Raw genomic sequence first — 17,445 nt, forward strand, 5'->3', positions numbered from 1 at the left:
TCACAAACTGGTAAATACACTGGGTTTCTGGTGATGTATTAAATGTAAAGCATGTGAACATGGGGTCAACACTACAACATATAGACTTTAAGATTTAAGAAGGGAAAGTGGAGAAAATACAGGAGCACATCACATGCAAAATGAAGTTTATGTTTTATGTGTTGGAATGCCCTTGTTGGAAACAATGTGTAGGAAGTACAATAAATAGGCTTACATTGAGAATCTTACAGCATTTATGAGCCATAAAGAATAGAGACTTTCCCTATCCGATAGGTAAACAGCTTTGGAAAAAGCACAATGAGACAATAAGGAGCTCAGATACTTTGGAATAAAATGCATCAAAATGGAGAAATTAGGAAGGGGCAGAGAACTAGCTCTCAGGAAAATGAAATCTTGTCTGATAATATTATTGGGAACAAAGACACCGCATGAGCACAACGTGGATGCAGAATTACATGTACATTCCTAATGTTCTCTAGAGAAAATCATGTTTCCTTCCTCAATTCATGATATCTGAGATATTATGTCTTTGAGAAAGACTACCACCACATGTTGTAGAAAGATCGAGGATGGGATCTAATTTTCTAGGGACTAATTTGCAGGCTCTCTTAAGAATGACCATGTATTAAGTGAGACTTTCAGTACACTCTGTAGGAAAATGATTAGTTTGAATGTTTTCTCTCTTAGGGGAGTTCTATCAGTGAATGTGTTACTTCAAATGTGCATAGGTATAAGATATATAAATTAAAAACATACACATTTCTGTCAGGTGTGAAGAAGAAATTGATTGTTAGCTCCACATTGCAGTTAAATGAGGGCAAACTTAGAGATACAAGAAAAGAGTTAAGATATCATTTAGTTGAGTTTAGGGCAAGAAAATAGTACCCTCCTTTTCCACTGCACTCGCAGATTTGAAGACATTATACTTTACATATTATTTCTCATTTACATATTATTTCTCATCCTCTACAAGACGCAAAAAGCAGGCTTGGTGAATGTGATGTCAGCACTTGAAGCATTTTACTATCTTGCATTTTTTGCATAATTGCATAAGGGGTTTATGCAAATTGCTTGACATGGAGTTTTGTACTTTATTTCAGCATAAATTGCAGTCTTTGCACAATAGTATACTTGCAATGTTGTGATTTACATAATCATTTTTCATCTCATGACCTCCTTGCACTTTATACTTCAGTTTTGCACATGTAGGCTCCCTAAGGAGCTTTTTAATCACATATGTCCGTTATTTCTAGTCGTATTCAGGATACCTGAAGATACATATATATATATATATATATATATATATATAATATGTATTTGTGCTGGTTATGACACATGGTTTTGCTTTTTAGATGTTGCAAAATAATGAATTACTATACAGGTATTCCTGGATATTAGAGATCTTTATCCCTTTATATGGCTTTGTATTTGAGGTTTTGCACAACAAGGCCTCGTGGATAACAGTAAAGAACCCCAGCACTTTAATGCCAGCTTGATGTCTAATGCCTACAGCCCGTGTTTTAGATGGAGTCTTTTAAATTACTGAATAAAAGTAGCTTTAAAACATAAAGAGCTTTAGGAAGTAAATATAGCCAGGCATTTTGTTGTGAGCTTGATAGTGCACTTTTCACGTTATGTAGTTCAGATTTTTGATTAGTAACAGCTCAGGCAAATGTGGGCAATCTTTTGACTTTTTACACATTTTTTTCTTCTTCCCTGTTTTTCCTTCTTCTTTTTCTGTATGATTTCTGTACTTTACATGGGTAAATGTTATTGGTGAGATTTTAGAAGATCATATGATAAGAGAATTCTGAAATTAAAAAGTAAAATTTTTTTTAGAACTTCTTCAAATAGAAGCACTTGTAATAATTATTTAGGAATTTGCCACAGGAGACTTCTGCAGTAGTGACATTGTAATGGACTATGAATTTAATTTGTAATCTACTGTGCAGGATTTATGTTATGTTATATGGATTTATATAGCGCCTGACTGCCTAGGGGCCTCTCAGCGCTCAAAACCGAAACAGCAGCATCACACAGTAGTACCCCAGTAATCAAGCTCTAAATAACCATGGCCCATATTTATACTTTTTGACGCTAAACTGCGCTAACGCAGTTTAGCGTCAAAAAATTTAGCGCCGTCTAACGCCATTCTGAAGCGCCATGCGGGCGTCGTATTTATGGAATGGCGTTAGCCGGCGCTAGCAGACCGGCGCTGCCTGGTGTGCGTGGAAAAAAAACACGTAGACCAGGCAGCGCCGGCGTAGGGGGAAAATGGCGTTAGGGCGTCTTAAAATGGGGCAAGTCAGGTTGAGGCAAAAAAATCGCCTCAACCCGATTTGCGCCATTTTTTTCGACGCCCAGACGCCATTTAAATGACTCCTGTCTTAGTAAAGACAGGAGTCATGCCCCCTTGCCCAATGGCCATGCCCAGGGGACTTATGTCCCCTGGGCATGGTCATTGGGCATAGTGGCATGTAGGGGGGCACAAATAAGGCCCCCCTATGCCACCAAAAAAAATTTTAAATATAAAAAATTATACTTACCTGAACTTACCTGAATGTCCCTGGGGTGGGTCCCTCCATCCTTGGGTGTCCTCCTGGGGTGGGCAGGGGTGGCAGGGGGGGTCCATGGGGGCAGGGGAGGGCACCTGTGGGCTCATTTTGAGCCCACAGGCCCCTTAACGCCTACCCTGACCCAGGCGTTAAATAGTGGCACAAATGCGGGGTTTTTTGACCCGCCAACTCCCGGGCGTGATTTTTGCCCGGGAGTATAAATACGACGCATTTGCGTCGCCGTCATTTTTTTAGACGGGAACGCCTTCCTTGCATCTCATTAACGCAAGGAAGGCGTTCACGCAAAAAAATGACGCTATTTGCCCATACTTTGGCGCTAGACGCGTCTAACGCCAAAGTATAAATATGGCGTTAGTTTTGCGCCGAATTTGCGTCGAAAAAAACAACGCTAATTCGGCGCAAACGGAGTATAAATACGGGCCCATGTCTTTAAAGCCTTCCTAAAGGAGAGTTCTTGTGTCATTGCTCTAATGTTAAAAGGGAGAGAATTCCACAGATCCGCTCCCTGATATGCCAGTGATCTTCCACCCCATCTAGCTTTCCTCACTTTCGGAATCAATGCTGAGGAGGATCTGAGTGATCTATTTGGTGAGTAGAAGGAAGCTAGGGACCTTAGCATCTCTGGGCCTTGATTGTGCAGTGCTCTGTACATATGGCAAAGTGCCTTAAATTGTATTCTTTTGGCCACCAGGAGCCAATGTAACAAGGAAATTCCCGCCTTTATGGATTCTTTCTTGGGAAGATCCAGCAACAGACGGGCAGAGGCATTCTGTACTCTCTGCAATCTTTTAATAGCATAGCTTGGTGAGCCAATGAACAAGGCATTTCCGTAGTCAATCCGAGACTCAATCAATGCCTAAACAATTAGGCCCTCATTCTGACCCTGGCGGTCTTTTCGCAAGACCGCCGAGTTACCGCCGCGGTGAAGACCGCCGACCGCGGCGGTATGCCGCTGTGCGCATTCTGACCGCTGGGAGCGTTCCGCCGGAAAACCGCCAGCAGCCACACTGGCGGTCGGCGGGAAAGTGGAGACTGGTCAACCTCCACCGCCACGCCAGCAGAACACCGCCCACAGAATTACGACCCACATTTCTGTGTGGCGGTCTTCTGTTGGCGGTCTTCTGTTGGCGGTCACCTCCCCATGGCTCCCGTCGCCTCCCGGAGGACCAACGCACAAGGTAAGTTGATCGTCCGTGAGGGGAGGGGGTGGGGGGGTGTTGTGTGATGTGGGCGTGCATGGGGGTGTGCGTGTGAGTGTGTAGAGGGGGTGTGTGAGTGCGTGTATGCGGGCGGGGGGTGCTGCTGTGTCTATGGGTAATGTGTGCTGTTCGGCAGGTGCGCATGTCTGCATGTATGTGTGCGGGTATGTGTCCCCGTTGTGTATGTGTGTGTAGGGGCTGTGTATATGTGCATGTTGGGGGTGTGTGCATGTCGGGGTGCATGTATGTGCATGTCGGGCTGGGGGTGGGGAGAGGGTTCGTACCACCTCTGGGGGGTGGCAGGGGGGTGGAGGGTGTGGGGGGAGGACTCGGGTGGGTAGTGGGGGGTGGGGGAGACCCCTATCAGTGCCAGGGAAGGAATTCCCTGGCCCCGATAGTGCTTACCGCCATGGTTCGCACGGCGGTTCCCGCCCGCAAGAAACCGCGGCGGTAGGCAGGGTCATAATACCCTTGGCGGTCTTGGGACGACCGCCGGGCCGGAGTGCGCAAACTCCAGCCCGGCGGTCATGACCGCCGTGGCGGTCGGAGTGGAGAAGTGGCGGTCGGTCGCGGCGGGGACCGCCGCGGTCAGAATGCCATTTTTAATACCGCCGGTCTGTTCGCGGTCCGACCGCCGTCTCTCCGCCGACCGCCAGGGTCAGAATGAGGGCCTTAGTCTTTTAGCTATTAAGGGAAGAATCATGAAGGCCATCTTCAGCATGCTAAGAAGGGCAAAGGAGGTTGCCTCTATCCTGTTTGTGTGATGAGACATTGAAAGCTGTGGATCCAGCCAGACTCACAAACTTTTAATGAATTCTTTAGGAGGGGGCAAAGCACCCACACCATCTATCATTGCTGGGATCACAACGGGCTTTGTTGGATGCCCAAAGAACATCACCTCCGTTTTGTCATCAGTGAGTTTTAGTTTACTTTTCGTCATCCAACACGGCCCAAATGTTGCCCTGACTACCCGCGAGTCTTTTGTGAATGAGACAATTAGTTGAGTATCATGTGCATATGACACGACCTTCAGGCCGAAAGACTGAACAATTCCGGCCAGAGGCAACATATAGATATTAAATAGTGTGGGGCTAAGGGAAGACCCCTGCGGAACTCCGCAACAGCCAATGGTGCATTTTGACAGGTAGGATCGATCTAATACCTGAAACGACCTGCCATTGATAAATGAGAGAATCCATTCTAAGGCTGATCCAGAAATTCCGATATCTTGTACCCTATTCTTTCATATATCCAGGTCCACCGTGTCAAAGACCGCACTCAGGTCCAGGAGGATGCCCGCTGTTTCTATCCCAATATCTAGCTGCTTCTTGGCTTCTTCCGTGATGGCGATTAACGCAGTTTCCGTGCCATGCAATGTTCTGAAGCCCATCTGAGTGGGGTACAGGATCTTGTTTTCCTCCATAAAAAAGGTAAGCTGAGAGTGCACACGTTTTCCGCTATTTTAGACAAAATGGGCAGCAATGAAATAGGTCTATAGTTGCTGAACATTTCTGGATCCAGATTAGGTTTCTTCAGAAGTGGTTTGATGATGGCCTGTTTCCATGATTCTGGAACTACCCCGGTGGTAAGTGAAGAATTATTAAGGTTCGTAATAGCCGGGACCGTCACTGGCCAACCCACAGATAATATCTGGGGTGTTGCTGGATCAAGAGGGGAGCCTGATTTAATATTTCCAAGATATCTCATTACAATATCTTCTTGTATTGGCAAGAAATCAAATACGGTGGCTAATTCCCTTGATTCTTGTATAGTAGCTTTATCTTCCACATTCAGGATACTGGGAAAGGTCACGTAAATGTTTAACACTTTTTGTTGAAAGTAAGCCGCCAGATTATCAACATGGTCCTGAGCTGCATCCACAGGTCCCAGATCCTCAGGGGGGGTGAGTGATTTCTTTAAGGACACGAAAAATGTATTTAGGTGAATTGGCTGCTAGTTAAATTTTTGAGGTGTAGTATCTAGTCTGTGCAGTTTTTATTTCAGTATGGTAAGACCGAATCGCTTTCTTATATTCTTGTCTTAAAGATTCATCTTGAGATTTTCTCCATTTCCTTTCACACTTCGGGCAATCTCTTCTAAGTTGAAGTAGGTCCGAAGTAAACCAAGGAGAGTTCCGTCTACAGCGTCCTTCAACAGAAACAGAAAGTGGTATGAGCACATCTAAACTATCAGAAATCCAGTTGTTGAAGGATTTTGACAGATCAATTACATTATTTTGATTGATCGGTTTATTTTTTTTGAGTATGTCGATCCAGTCATCAGCCTTTAGTTTATGCCACAACTGGTCATTGGGGGAGTATTAGAGATCATAGTCTTATACTTTGGTATGGTCAGTTCCATTCTTGTCAAGAAATGATCCGACCAAGTCAAGGGGTTTGATGTCAAAGGTGTTAATCCTGAGGCATTTGAGAAGACAAGATCAATCGTGTGACCTTTATTGTGTGTGGGACCTTTAATCAACTGTACTAGATCACAGGCATTCATGTCTGTGATCAATGACTTGGTTGTTAAATTGTCTACTTCTTCTGCGTGTATATTGAAATCCCCTAATAATGTAAAATTGGATTTAATGCAGACTAATTCCTCAATATTCTCTGCTAAAGAATGCAAAAAGATTTCAGTGGGGCTCGGAGGGCGGTACACCAAAACACCTGAGAAGGTATAATGAGGACTCATGTTGATGGAAAAAAACAGACTTTCGCAGCCTGTAATCTGTAATGGGTATATATTAATAGAGCAAGTATTTCTGTAAACTATTGCAACTCCCCCTCCCCTAGTAGATCTGTCGAGTCTGTTTATTTTATACCCAGTGGGTAGTGTCATAACAACATCAGGCGCTGAGCCTTCATAAAGCCATGTTTCGGTCAGAAAGAGGATCATTGGTTTGGTTTGCTCAAGGAGTAAATGTATATCATGTTTACAAGCCCCTAGGGAATGACAGTTAACTAGAAAAAATAGGTTTTTACTAGTGTCCTGGGTTATAGGCAGGTCCGCGTTTTGTTGAGGAGCCTATTGACATTTGGGGCATAAGTGTTCATTGTACCTTGGGTCTATAGTATTAGCACAAATACTCTAAGTGAGAGTATTTAAGGCATGAAGGGCATCCGCCTCATATTTAATTCTTACCTGATTTTTGGTGCCTGTGACATAGGGACTGGGATCTGGGCTCGTCCTGGCGTGGACGGGCGCAGACATGCTTGTCTTAGGCGTGCCTTTGGCGCACCAGCGGCGCGCCCGCTGAGCGTAGCTTGCATCTGGGCTAAAAATAGCCCGGATGCAACAAAGACTAAACCGCCGACCTGCAAAGATGGCGGTCGGTATAGTGCCAAATAGCAGGAGGAAAAATGGTGGCTAAAAGCGAGGTTCCCTACGTACCCACAACCTGGCCTCTGAACGCGGACCACGGTGCAGGGAGAGGTTTGTACTTTGTTCCACTACGGCTTGTGCAAAATAAGCATTCAACAATGAGATGTTTCCACTAAAAATTCAATTTAAAAATCAGTTAAAAAATATTGACGCTTTTTAAAACATTAAACATTCGTTAAGCAGAACTGGCCAAAGTAATCTGTGTGAGCTACGCTTTCGTGCTGTAAGTGGGAGAAGGTGACAGTGTATTAACTTACTGTCAGCCGTCCGCCTTAGATTTAGTTGCCTGTGATACATGTTAGCACAAACACTCAAATGTCACAATATAATTGTTTTGATCACATTGTTAGGTTGTAAATTAACATGCCTTGGTTGGAAGAAAAACATTTGTTTTTCCTCTGCACATGATTGCATTTGTATTTGCATACTGCTTGAATTTGATATTTTTGTACTTTGCAATGATATGAATGAGAGCACGGAGCAGGGTTTGTGCAATTAAACATGGGAGATATGCAGGTTCTAGTTTTTTGTCTATGATACAGCTGAAGGCATAACGCCGAAACGTGTCAACCGTCCTTTCTTCTGCACTGCACTAATGGTGTTACAAATAGTTTTAAAAAACAATAAATATACGTAAAATCCTTGGAGTCCGTGGTGCTGTGTATCTGGTTCCAGTCTGGAGTTTCAGGAATGGATAATTGATGAAAACTAAACATATATATATATATATATATATATATATATATATATATATATATATATATATAATATATATATATATAGATATCAATACATCTATACATCTATATATATATAGCGTGTGTGTGTGTGCGCAATGTCATCTCTGTTGTTTGTAGGGTACAGGGAGTCCACTAACTAATTATTAATGATGGAAGTGTCTACGAGAACAATCTGTTTTATTTTACCCACTTTCTACAATGTTCCATGGTTGTTATCATTTATCTTTGTTAGCAACACCATGTCAAGTGTGTTGTTTTTCACTTCTCTGAAACTTTAGAATGTGCCTTGTGCAAGATGGGTGTCAAGACTTTTTGCTCTGGCTATAGTTAGATGTTTCCTTGTTTTTAAACTGAGCAGTCTCTTCTCCCCATTAGAACTTCTGCTGATTTATCTCTTTTCTCAGAGGTAGACTACATCTCTACCCTCTTGTAGTGGTTTAATCTAGAGCGGGACCACCTTAGCACAGTAATCTGGCCTGAGAGCTTCTGAATGAGTCCGGAGAGAGGGGCCTTCTATGTAGTTTGCATGGGGCCCCCCCACAAGTTTTGTTAAGCTACCACCCTCATGTTTATTCTCCCTTAGCTTATGAACTAGGTACATTTGTGCTATTTTGTTACTGTACTTTATTTGATTATCACTGATTACATTATGTTATGTCCTCTTCCAATTGGTTTTATTTTTATTCATTACTAATGCTGATTTCAAGCTGATTAATGAACTACTTATGTCCTCTTAAACAATTCTTAAATTTAGAATAAATCTTTATGGTTATGACCTTGGATAATGTCCTGTGAAGGTCTTATTTATTTGGTCATGGGCCCCCACTCTAATGGAGTTACTTGACCCTGATCCTGGGCTTTTGTCCATATTTAATAGTGAAAAGCCCAGACTTAATTATATGTATCTATGTACAAATATGATGGATTTATTCCCATTCACTCTATATTGTCTGTAGTTCTGTGCTACGTTTTCTTCCATTTTTTTCATTTTTTTTTCTATTTCACGTGTGACTTTTGGCTGGAAAAACAAATTGCTGGGTTATACTACCTTTGCAAAACCAGACTACTTCCTAAGATATACATACTCTTGCAGAAAAGGGAAAAGTGATTGAGCAGAACCTCACCAAATCACACTTGATCGAATTTCTTCTGAGGCACTCAGCAATAAACTTCTTTCTATTTTTTGTAGCAGCTTTTTCACCATCTGATAATTCCTTTGACCAACGGATGTGGGCACTGATGGAGGTAAAGAACAAGAATATACATCTCACATTTCATAACACTCACAACACACCCTACAACACAAACAAGAACATCAAGAAGCAAAGCAGCATTACCGTGTTCCATTCTCTATGGTTTCCTGTGGAATATAAAAACAAAATTATTAGTTCCTGTTGAGTTCATGTAATTTTCACTAATCTTTACATTGTCACCATGGATGCGTTGCAGAGCAGAACAATAAGCTAAAGATATGGCAGATATAAGGAGAAACCACTGTAATACGGATACCCCTACTGTGGTGCAGCACATAATTTAACATGTTCTTATAAACTGTAACGTATAGAGTAACTTTCATAATATAGTTAAATAACTTAACAGTGTACAAAACGTTGACATATTCTTCACCCAGTAAATATGGTGGATTTCATATTTTAGCACGAAGTTGAAAGGCCCTTGATCTCGAATACTAGATGGGTCATGGTTATGTTGGTAGCAATATTTTTTTACATTTTACCTTTGTAGATTTGCTGTGGGCAGTGATGTGGAAAAGGAATGGACTTTATACATGTTCTTTTGGTGATCAAAGGATCTGTGTTTCACTACAACGGAGCTCAATGTACAAAGCTTTTCTGAATCGCAAATCACGTGTAGTCTGATTTGTGCAAAAGAAAAAAAAAGATCAAAAACTTCTGAACCAAATAAATAGTATCAAAAATTAAAGAAACTGCACATTTTGAAAATGAATTGCGATTGCCAAACACTGAAGATCAAATGTGAAAAATCTTCATAAATGTTCAATATTCCCACAAATAACAAATTGCACTTGCATAAAACCTTTACGTTCAGCAGGTTGTAATCAGATATAAGCCATAAAAGCACTTCCAATATACAACCAGTTCATCCCAATGGAATGCCACTGTGCATAGTGTGGTTTGTGATGATTTTGGGTGAACAACACAGGCAAACAATAAACAGGAAGGAGCATGCTTTTGGGAGTTTGTAGCTTATGACTACACCTAAGCTAAACATGCTAATCACAAAAGTTGTGAGACATGGTGGCCCTAGATTACATGCACCTGCAAAGAACTGCTGCTCTGCACATTATGGCAAATGCGTAAAAGTAACAGATGTACAGCTATGTGGATGCTTCAGCTCCATACAATGTAACTATATCAGTGTTATCCATTGTAAGTAGTGAGATTTCCGTGCACTGAGAAGAATCACTACATGCTTAATTACGCAAATGCTGTGATGACAAACTTGGTGCAAAGGATACATTTTAGCAACCACTCCATCGGAGGTGACCTGCATCAGCATTCCAAGAGTACATACAAAAATGAACATATTATGCTAATTGAACTTCAATTGGCCTGCATATCTGTGTCAAGGATGCAAGTCTATACTAAGAATAGGAAAAGATAGAATAATATTCAACGGTTACCTGTAAATGGAGAAAACAAAATAGCATAAAATCCTTAACATAAAAACACATACATTAATGAACATGTCAGAATAGCTTAGTGCAACCTCTTTCAGAGGATCATGGGGTACACAGGGTCTACTGGGCCCAACCAGGGGCTTGAGCTTTTATTCCTGAAGTCCTGGGGCCTAAGCTACTATGGATTCTGAGTAACTGGGTCAAGTGCACCATCTACACTTGACTCTCAGAGTTGCATGGGGGGAGGTGTGGATATAGGATGGTGAACACAGGCTCACAACTCCATATGCACTCAGCAGCAGTACATAGTTGTCTAGCCAAAAGCTCTGTTTTACGACAAAAGAACAGTATTTAATTTTTAATCATACCCACACAAAGGACAAATGCACATGCACAAACAATCACATAATCCCCCTTGGGGTTGGGGCTGTAGTGTTTCTATGGCGATTCCCTCACCCACTACCTCCTTGTATTAACAATAGTAGTTATTCCACATTCCCTATTAGTTTCATCCAGGGTATGCCGCACTAGTAGTCCGGGGCTAAAGAGTCCACTTTTACTCACAACTAAAGTCAACAGTATCCTAGTGCTGCAGCACTACTAGCAGCAAGTACTCGCATTGCCAACTGGCCCGAAACCATTTTCAACCACTCTGGCAGGTGTAAAGCATTCAGAGTTCCTGAGTTCAGCCCATCCGCGGAGGTCACAGCAGCTGCAGCCCAGTTCAGGTATGTCAGCAGCAAGAGGCCCTGGCGGCTGTACTCAATGGGTGCAGAATCTCTCATGGACGGTTGTGCTCCTGAATCGACCAAAGGCTTTCTGCAGCTCCTCCTGTGGCAGGGAAAGTGTTTGTTTCGACTCCCAATGGGGGGTGACTAGGTCTATACTGTCTTGGGTCCCTTGCCTGGCTGAAGGTGCACATGTGCTCCCACAGCATTCTCACTTCTCCGGAGGGGGAGAACAAGTCGTAGTTCTTGGTGCTCTCTGTGATCCCCTCCAACATATGGGGTCATGCAACTCACTGTCCATGGGCTCCATATTGATTAGCATGTTGAAGTTGTCCAGATTGACCCCTCTGCTAGCACACAGGGCAATGGCCCTTACCTCAGGAAGTCTATTCCATGACTGTCTCTCCTGGGACAGGAAGTTGTCACTATGCGCAGGGTCCAGCCTGATTGGCATAGCACAATACATAGTTAGTTTCCCAAAGGCCCTCTCCTAGCATACGTGGGGTTACCGATTTCATCCTGCACACAAGCAATGACCCGGTAGATGCAGCAGCCATTGCCTCAAACCTCGCACAGGGAGTCCACTCCACATGGCTCCCATCTGAACCTCTCTCCCTCCAACACTCCCCTTTTCCTCACAGGACACATTGGTCTTGGCAAGCAGGCAGGTGCTGGTGCTCCAGGCACCAGGCAGGTGGTATTGCATTCCCTGAGTGATGTCCCATTATGCAGTAGAGAGACAAGCAGGTATTTTCCCCAAGTCCTGGCACCAGAAGAAGTCTAGCCGAAACTCCCTTCTTCGCACATCCCATCTGGCTGCTTGGCAAGTTACAATTTGAGAGACCTCAAACTCCTGTTTTTTTGTCTATTTCCAGATACCAGATGTGATTTAGTATCTGAGTATGAAGATTTATGTTAATGTTCTGCTGCTTTTGAAGTGTCCACACCTCTGCTCCCTCTTTCTCTTGAAATGCAATCTGTCACAGCTGGAGTTTTTTTAAAAGCTGGCAGTCCCACAACACAGGCCACAGTGATGTGTGCACCATAAGGTTATCCCATGACCCCCAGCCTTACTGTTTATGTTTCTCTTCCTTGTGATCTCTCACTGAATCAAACCCTTTAAAGTATACAGGAAAAGCCTTGTCTTCTCCTCCCCAATGTGGGTCCCACCCACTTTACAGGAACACAGCAATATACAAATCTATCTGGGGTGTTCTCTCTACGTCCTCTCCATGTTACAACATGATGCCCTTGGTCTTCCAAAATGGAAGCCAGGGACCTCCATGTATTGTACCATTCACAAGCACACATTGAACCAGTGCATTTATGCAGCAAATACACACTGCACAGCACTGTATCATCCATGCACTGTACCACTCATACATCCAGCACTTGCATTTGACATGCATGTACTGCCCAGCACTATATGCTTTATGTATTGTGCCACTCGTAGGGACACCAACATATGCATTTCATACACATGCACTGTACCCTTCATGTACTATATCACTCACAAGTAGACATACACCCAGCACATGCAGTCATCCTCAACACCCTGCACAGCACTACATCCTTCAGGTACTATACCACTCAAAGTCACATGAAAATCCAGCACATGCATTCACCATGCACGCACTGTTCAGTACTGCATTACCCCTGTATCAGCATACGTACACACAGACACCCCCTCAGCGCTGCACTTCACACCAACCTGACCTATGTCAGTGGTTAGTTAGGCACAATGATCCTGTAGGCCTCAATCCAGTGACACAAAAGATTGGTAACTCCTACTGATCACTCCACAGTATGCTACCACCTCTGCGCTTGCACTACTTTACTCCTGTTGAAGACTGTAGCCTTCCACCACTATGAGGGAAGCACTTTGGGTGCCCCTCCTGGTCCAACAAGACCACTATCTGTGAGACAACCTATGTCACTGCACCCACGCAAGCTTATGACAACAAAAACCAGCGTATGGGATCTAGACCTTAGTACATTAGGGCACTCAGGGCAGGTGTGCACATCTATTACCATATAGAGGACTTTTCTGTTCCAATACATGGATAGAGCAAATTTATCCCACTCAGTGTGTGCCGTCTCCAGCACCATAAACGATGTGGTTGAATGCATGACCGCACTCTACATGTCTACTGATGAGATGTCTTTAAGTATCAAGTACTCTGAGAAAATGAACTATTAACTTTGATAGGTGGTAGATGTGGGGGTGAAGTCTGGCTGCCGACCGCAATGGTCGCCATACTTGGAGCCTTCACTGATCTGGGAGCCCTGGAGGTACCCAACGACGACATCCGCTTTTGCTCTGGCGAGATAGGAGGCCCTCACCATTCTTCCGCAGCAAAATGTTCATTCAGTGTACCAATGAAAATGTACGCATGCCTGAATTCTCTTCTAAGAAAGCACTTCCATTCCAGGCCTCCATATTCCTCAAGGGCTACATGTGCTCCCCATTTGCTTCCTGTGAAAGCACAATTTGCTCTGAATACCTTAGACCACTTCTCAAACGTCTGGCCTTCAAACCCTTTAGTACCTACCAATCTCGCTAACATTATGAAAGAACTCATCTCCAAATTCAACACTTTTTTAATCTCTTTAACTTCTCCTTGGGTAACTTCAACTGACCTTGAAATTACTTCTGTCTGCTCACTACAAAACCTAGATCTTCAAACAACAACACAGCCATCCTCAAGTGTTCCTCTACCTTTCACCTGCCCTGACCCATTATCAAAATGTCCTCCAAATAAATTATCAGACACACCTTCTTTCCTTAAGAACATGCTACAGGACAATGTACCTTCGTAAAACATCAGGGGGTAGAAAACAGCCCAAAAGGAAGACAGACAAACATCCACATCGTTCTAGCCCAACTGTACTGGAAAAACATTTGATGTGGCTCCCAAATTGGAACTGTCAGATAAGCATCCTTCAGGTCTAAACGAGTCATCCAATCCTCTGTCTGAAAAACATTTCTCAGTTTAGCCATCCCTTCCATCTTGAAATTGTGGTACTCTACGTAATCATTCATATACCTGCAGGAGGATGGCTCTCCATATAGTGAACGAAAAAGACGTGCTCTGTGCAGAGAGTCCAGGCAACCAACTTTGGTAAACAGAGGTTAAAAGCAGACCAACTATTGCTCTTTTTTGTCGTAGTATGGGTGAGTGTTAGGCTTCTCTTGGAGCTGTGCTAAGCACTTGTTTTACTCACAGTATCAATAAATGTGGGCACACACTCAAAAGAATAACTCAAGACCAATTTACAAAAATACTTCAGATTTTTTATAAAATTATAAGACAAAGATCATCAAAAGTAAGTACTTTGCAAGTTGTAATTTTTCAAAGCTTAGCAAAAGTAGTTTTTTTGTGCTTAATTATGCACCATTGGAATCAATGGGAGAAAACTTTAAAAGTGCCTATAAAATCAGGCAATTCTCTCACAAGTGTCACCTAATTTTAGGTCAAGGTTGTCAAGATTTTGTGTTGCCAGATGGAGAAGTTTGGGTGATTCGCACTTCAAGCAGAAGCAAGGGCTGTAAGTCTTGGAGCAGGTGCAGAACGGAGAAGGGGACCACTTGGAAACACACTGCACAGGAGGAATTAAAGGTAAGTCCAGTAGGTCCCCTTTCAGTGTAGAGGTCACTGGGGGTTAGGGACCCCCTTGAGCACAGCTGGTGCAGTGCAGATAGGTCAGCCAAGGGCTGTGCATCATGAATCCTTTGAGACCAGGTGCAGGTCACTTTAAGGGTGGATTGCAGGTTAGCAGGTTAGCAGGCCACTCTGGGGATGGTCCTTGGGTGTCCTTAAGTCCCTTGACTGGTGCATGCGTCTGGAGAGTTTGGAGTGGACTTTTCCTCTGGGTGTCTGACACTTGGGGTCCAGTACCTCAGGCTGTGGGACGCCTCTACCACTGCAGGTTGCAGTGCCACCAAACCTGACAGACTGGCAGGGTTTGTCCCCCGGTTCGGTCAGGTGAAATTGGGTCTGGCTGCTGTGTCTGGTTCATTGGTTAGCAGCCAGTCATTGAACTGGACTTCACTGGTTCTTGCCTACTGGGTGCAGGGAGTGATGTCTTCACTCTGGAGGAAGGTTTCTGTGGTTTCTTAGAGTCTATCCGATGTTCAGTCGACCCTTCAGTGGCGACTGTCAACCCCTGGGTGCAGCAGGCAGTGTTTGGTGCCTTTTTCTTCTTGCAGCATTACCTCTGTTCTCAAACCTTGGGTCTTCTTTGTTGCTGGCCTTCTTGTGCCCCTTTCGATCTTACCTGCAGGTCTAGTGATGCCCACTGAATACTGCATGTAGTGGCCATTTAAGGGAGCATGTGATAGTGGCTACACCCACTATTTGACTACTTCCTGTGGGAGGAGGTCACATGCCCAACCCGGATTAGCTATTTTTCCTGCCATCCAAAATGAAGGAAAATGAAATGGAGTGGGGATGGTTCAGGCTGAGGCGGGGCACTGCTCCTACTCTGATTACGTTTTCCCACATGTTTTCCTGCTCAAAGTGGGGCAAACACCATTGGGTGACCATCTGCTTCTAGCAGCAGAGACAGAGGTCAGATTTCAAAGGAAGTAAAGCCTTTGAATCTGACTGCAGGGCCAGGGTGCCAGCCTGGTGGAGAAGGTGCAACTCCTCCACCCAGCAAAGGCTTTGTTTCCTGGCTCCTGAGTGAAAAGGCTCTCACCCCAGGAGTCCAGACCTATGTCTGGTTGTGGCAGGCTGGTAAAAACTAGTCAGCAACCATGCAAGGGGTGTTAGATTTCACAGGTGGTGCCTCTAAGGTGCCTTCCAGGTACATGTTATAATAAATCCTACACTGGCATCAATATGGGTTTATTATTCTGAGTTGTTTAATGCCAAACAACCCAGTATTCAGAGAGGCCATCATGTAGCTAGGAAACTCCCAATGACCAGTGTCCAGCACATATAATTGCTATGACCCCCCCATACACTTGTCTTAAGGTTTGGTAAAGACACAGTAGGGACATATTTGTTCATACAAACATATGACCTTACATGCCTTATAGTACACCCTGCCTTAGAGCTGTAAGGCCTGCCAGAGAGGTGAATTACCTAGTTCATGCAGTGTTAGTGGACAGAGCACTCTTGGGATGTGTCATGTCGAGTTTGCAACTTTCAAATACACCTTGTTATGCACTTACAATGGCAGTCTGTATGAGGCTGGTGTAGAACACCTCCGATTGGCACAATTGGTACATGTAGCTCTGGAGGCCCTTCTTCAGTACCGTAGCCCCAGGGGTACCATTTACTGGGGGCTTACAAGGGCGGCTGAAGTGCCAATATATAGCACAGGTTTGAGGAAAGAGATCTGGCCCTGGGAACCTGATTAGCAGTTTGAAACCAAATAATTTTCCAGGGAAAATGTGGGGGGCTACCATTTCAAAAGAGACCCTTTCTCACAATACCTCAGATTTATTACTGGCCTCATGACTTTGTTTTTCTTTTTTACTGGAAAAATATTGCTTACAAACCTTTCAAGTGAGTTTGCACTTCCACAATCACTTTTGTTCTATCCAACTCCTAAACCTCCTTACTTACCAACTCTGACAAATCTGAATTGAATCTTATCATTTCTAGATGTTTGTCCTGAACTGGTTCTTCCACCAAGTCTACGTGATACCTAAGACCATCTCTAGAACCCATGGGTCTTTTGAATGCAAGCCCAATTGTGGTAAAATTGAGTAAGTTTGTTGGCCAATTTTTATTGGATAACAGAAGGGTCTTGACTTACCTGTTTCCCTGGTTTGATGCTCTTGGCAGCTACCTTTAAGCCTTGCTCATTGTCTCTGCAGATAGAAATTTCTCGCTAATAGGAGGCCTGCTAATGGTGGGCGTGTAGCCTTGTGTAAACTAAAATCTACTGACACCCTGTCCTAGGCCAAAGAACCTCTTGTTCACCCGGCCTCTCCAAAAACTCAATGATCAAAGACCTTTTTTTATATCTTGCTGTTGGTTCTTCAAGGCACTGAATGTTCCTACATACTTAAACATCATTTTAATGAATGCGTACCTGAAGAGAATTCCATTTGCCTCCTGGCTTACCTCACTATTGGCAAATTGCACTAATTTAGGATCTATTTTTAAAAGGATACTTTTCCTCCTTTCTACAGAAATGTCT

At 43.6% G+C, this 17,445-nt stretch overlaps 1 protein-coding gene across 2 annotated transcripts in view; it reads right to left on the reverse strand.

Moving 5' to 3' along the window:
- The window catches only part of LOC138299776 (cytosolic phospholipase A2 gamma-like), a 408,365-nt gene that overhangs the window by 337,098 nt on the left and 53,822 nt on the right, over positions 1–17,445 (reverse strand). For both annotated transcript variants that reach the window (XM_069238325.1, XM_069238326.1), the window contains 2 exons: positions 9,240–9,262; positions 9,027–9,138 (listed from right to left, as the gene is read on the reverse strand). In XM_069238325.1, the coding sequence (XP_069094426.1) occupies positions 9,027–9,138; positions 9,240–9,262 (135 nt within the window). The remainder of the gene's footprint in view (positions 1–9,026; positions 9,139–9,239; positions 9,263–17,445) is intronic.

Source organism: Pleurodeles waltl, chromosome 6 (assembly GCF_031143425.1).
Source record: "Pleurodeles waltl isolate 20211129_DDA chromosome 6, aPleWal1.hap1.20221129, whole genome shotgun sequence".
Lineage (NCBI taxonomy): Eukaryota > Metazoa > Chordata > Amphibia > Caudata > Salamandridae > Pleurodeles > Pleurodeles waltl.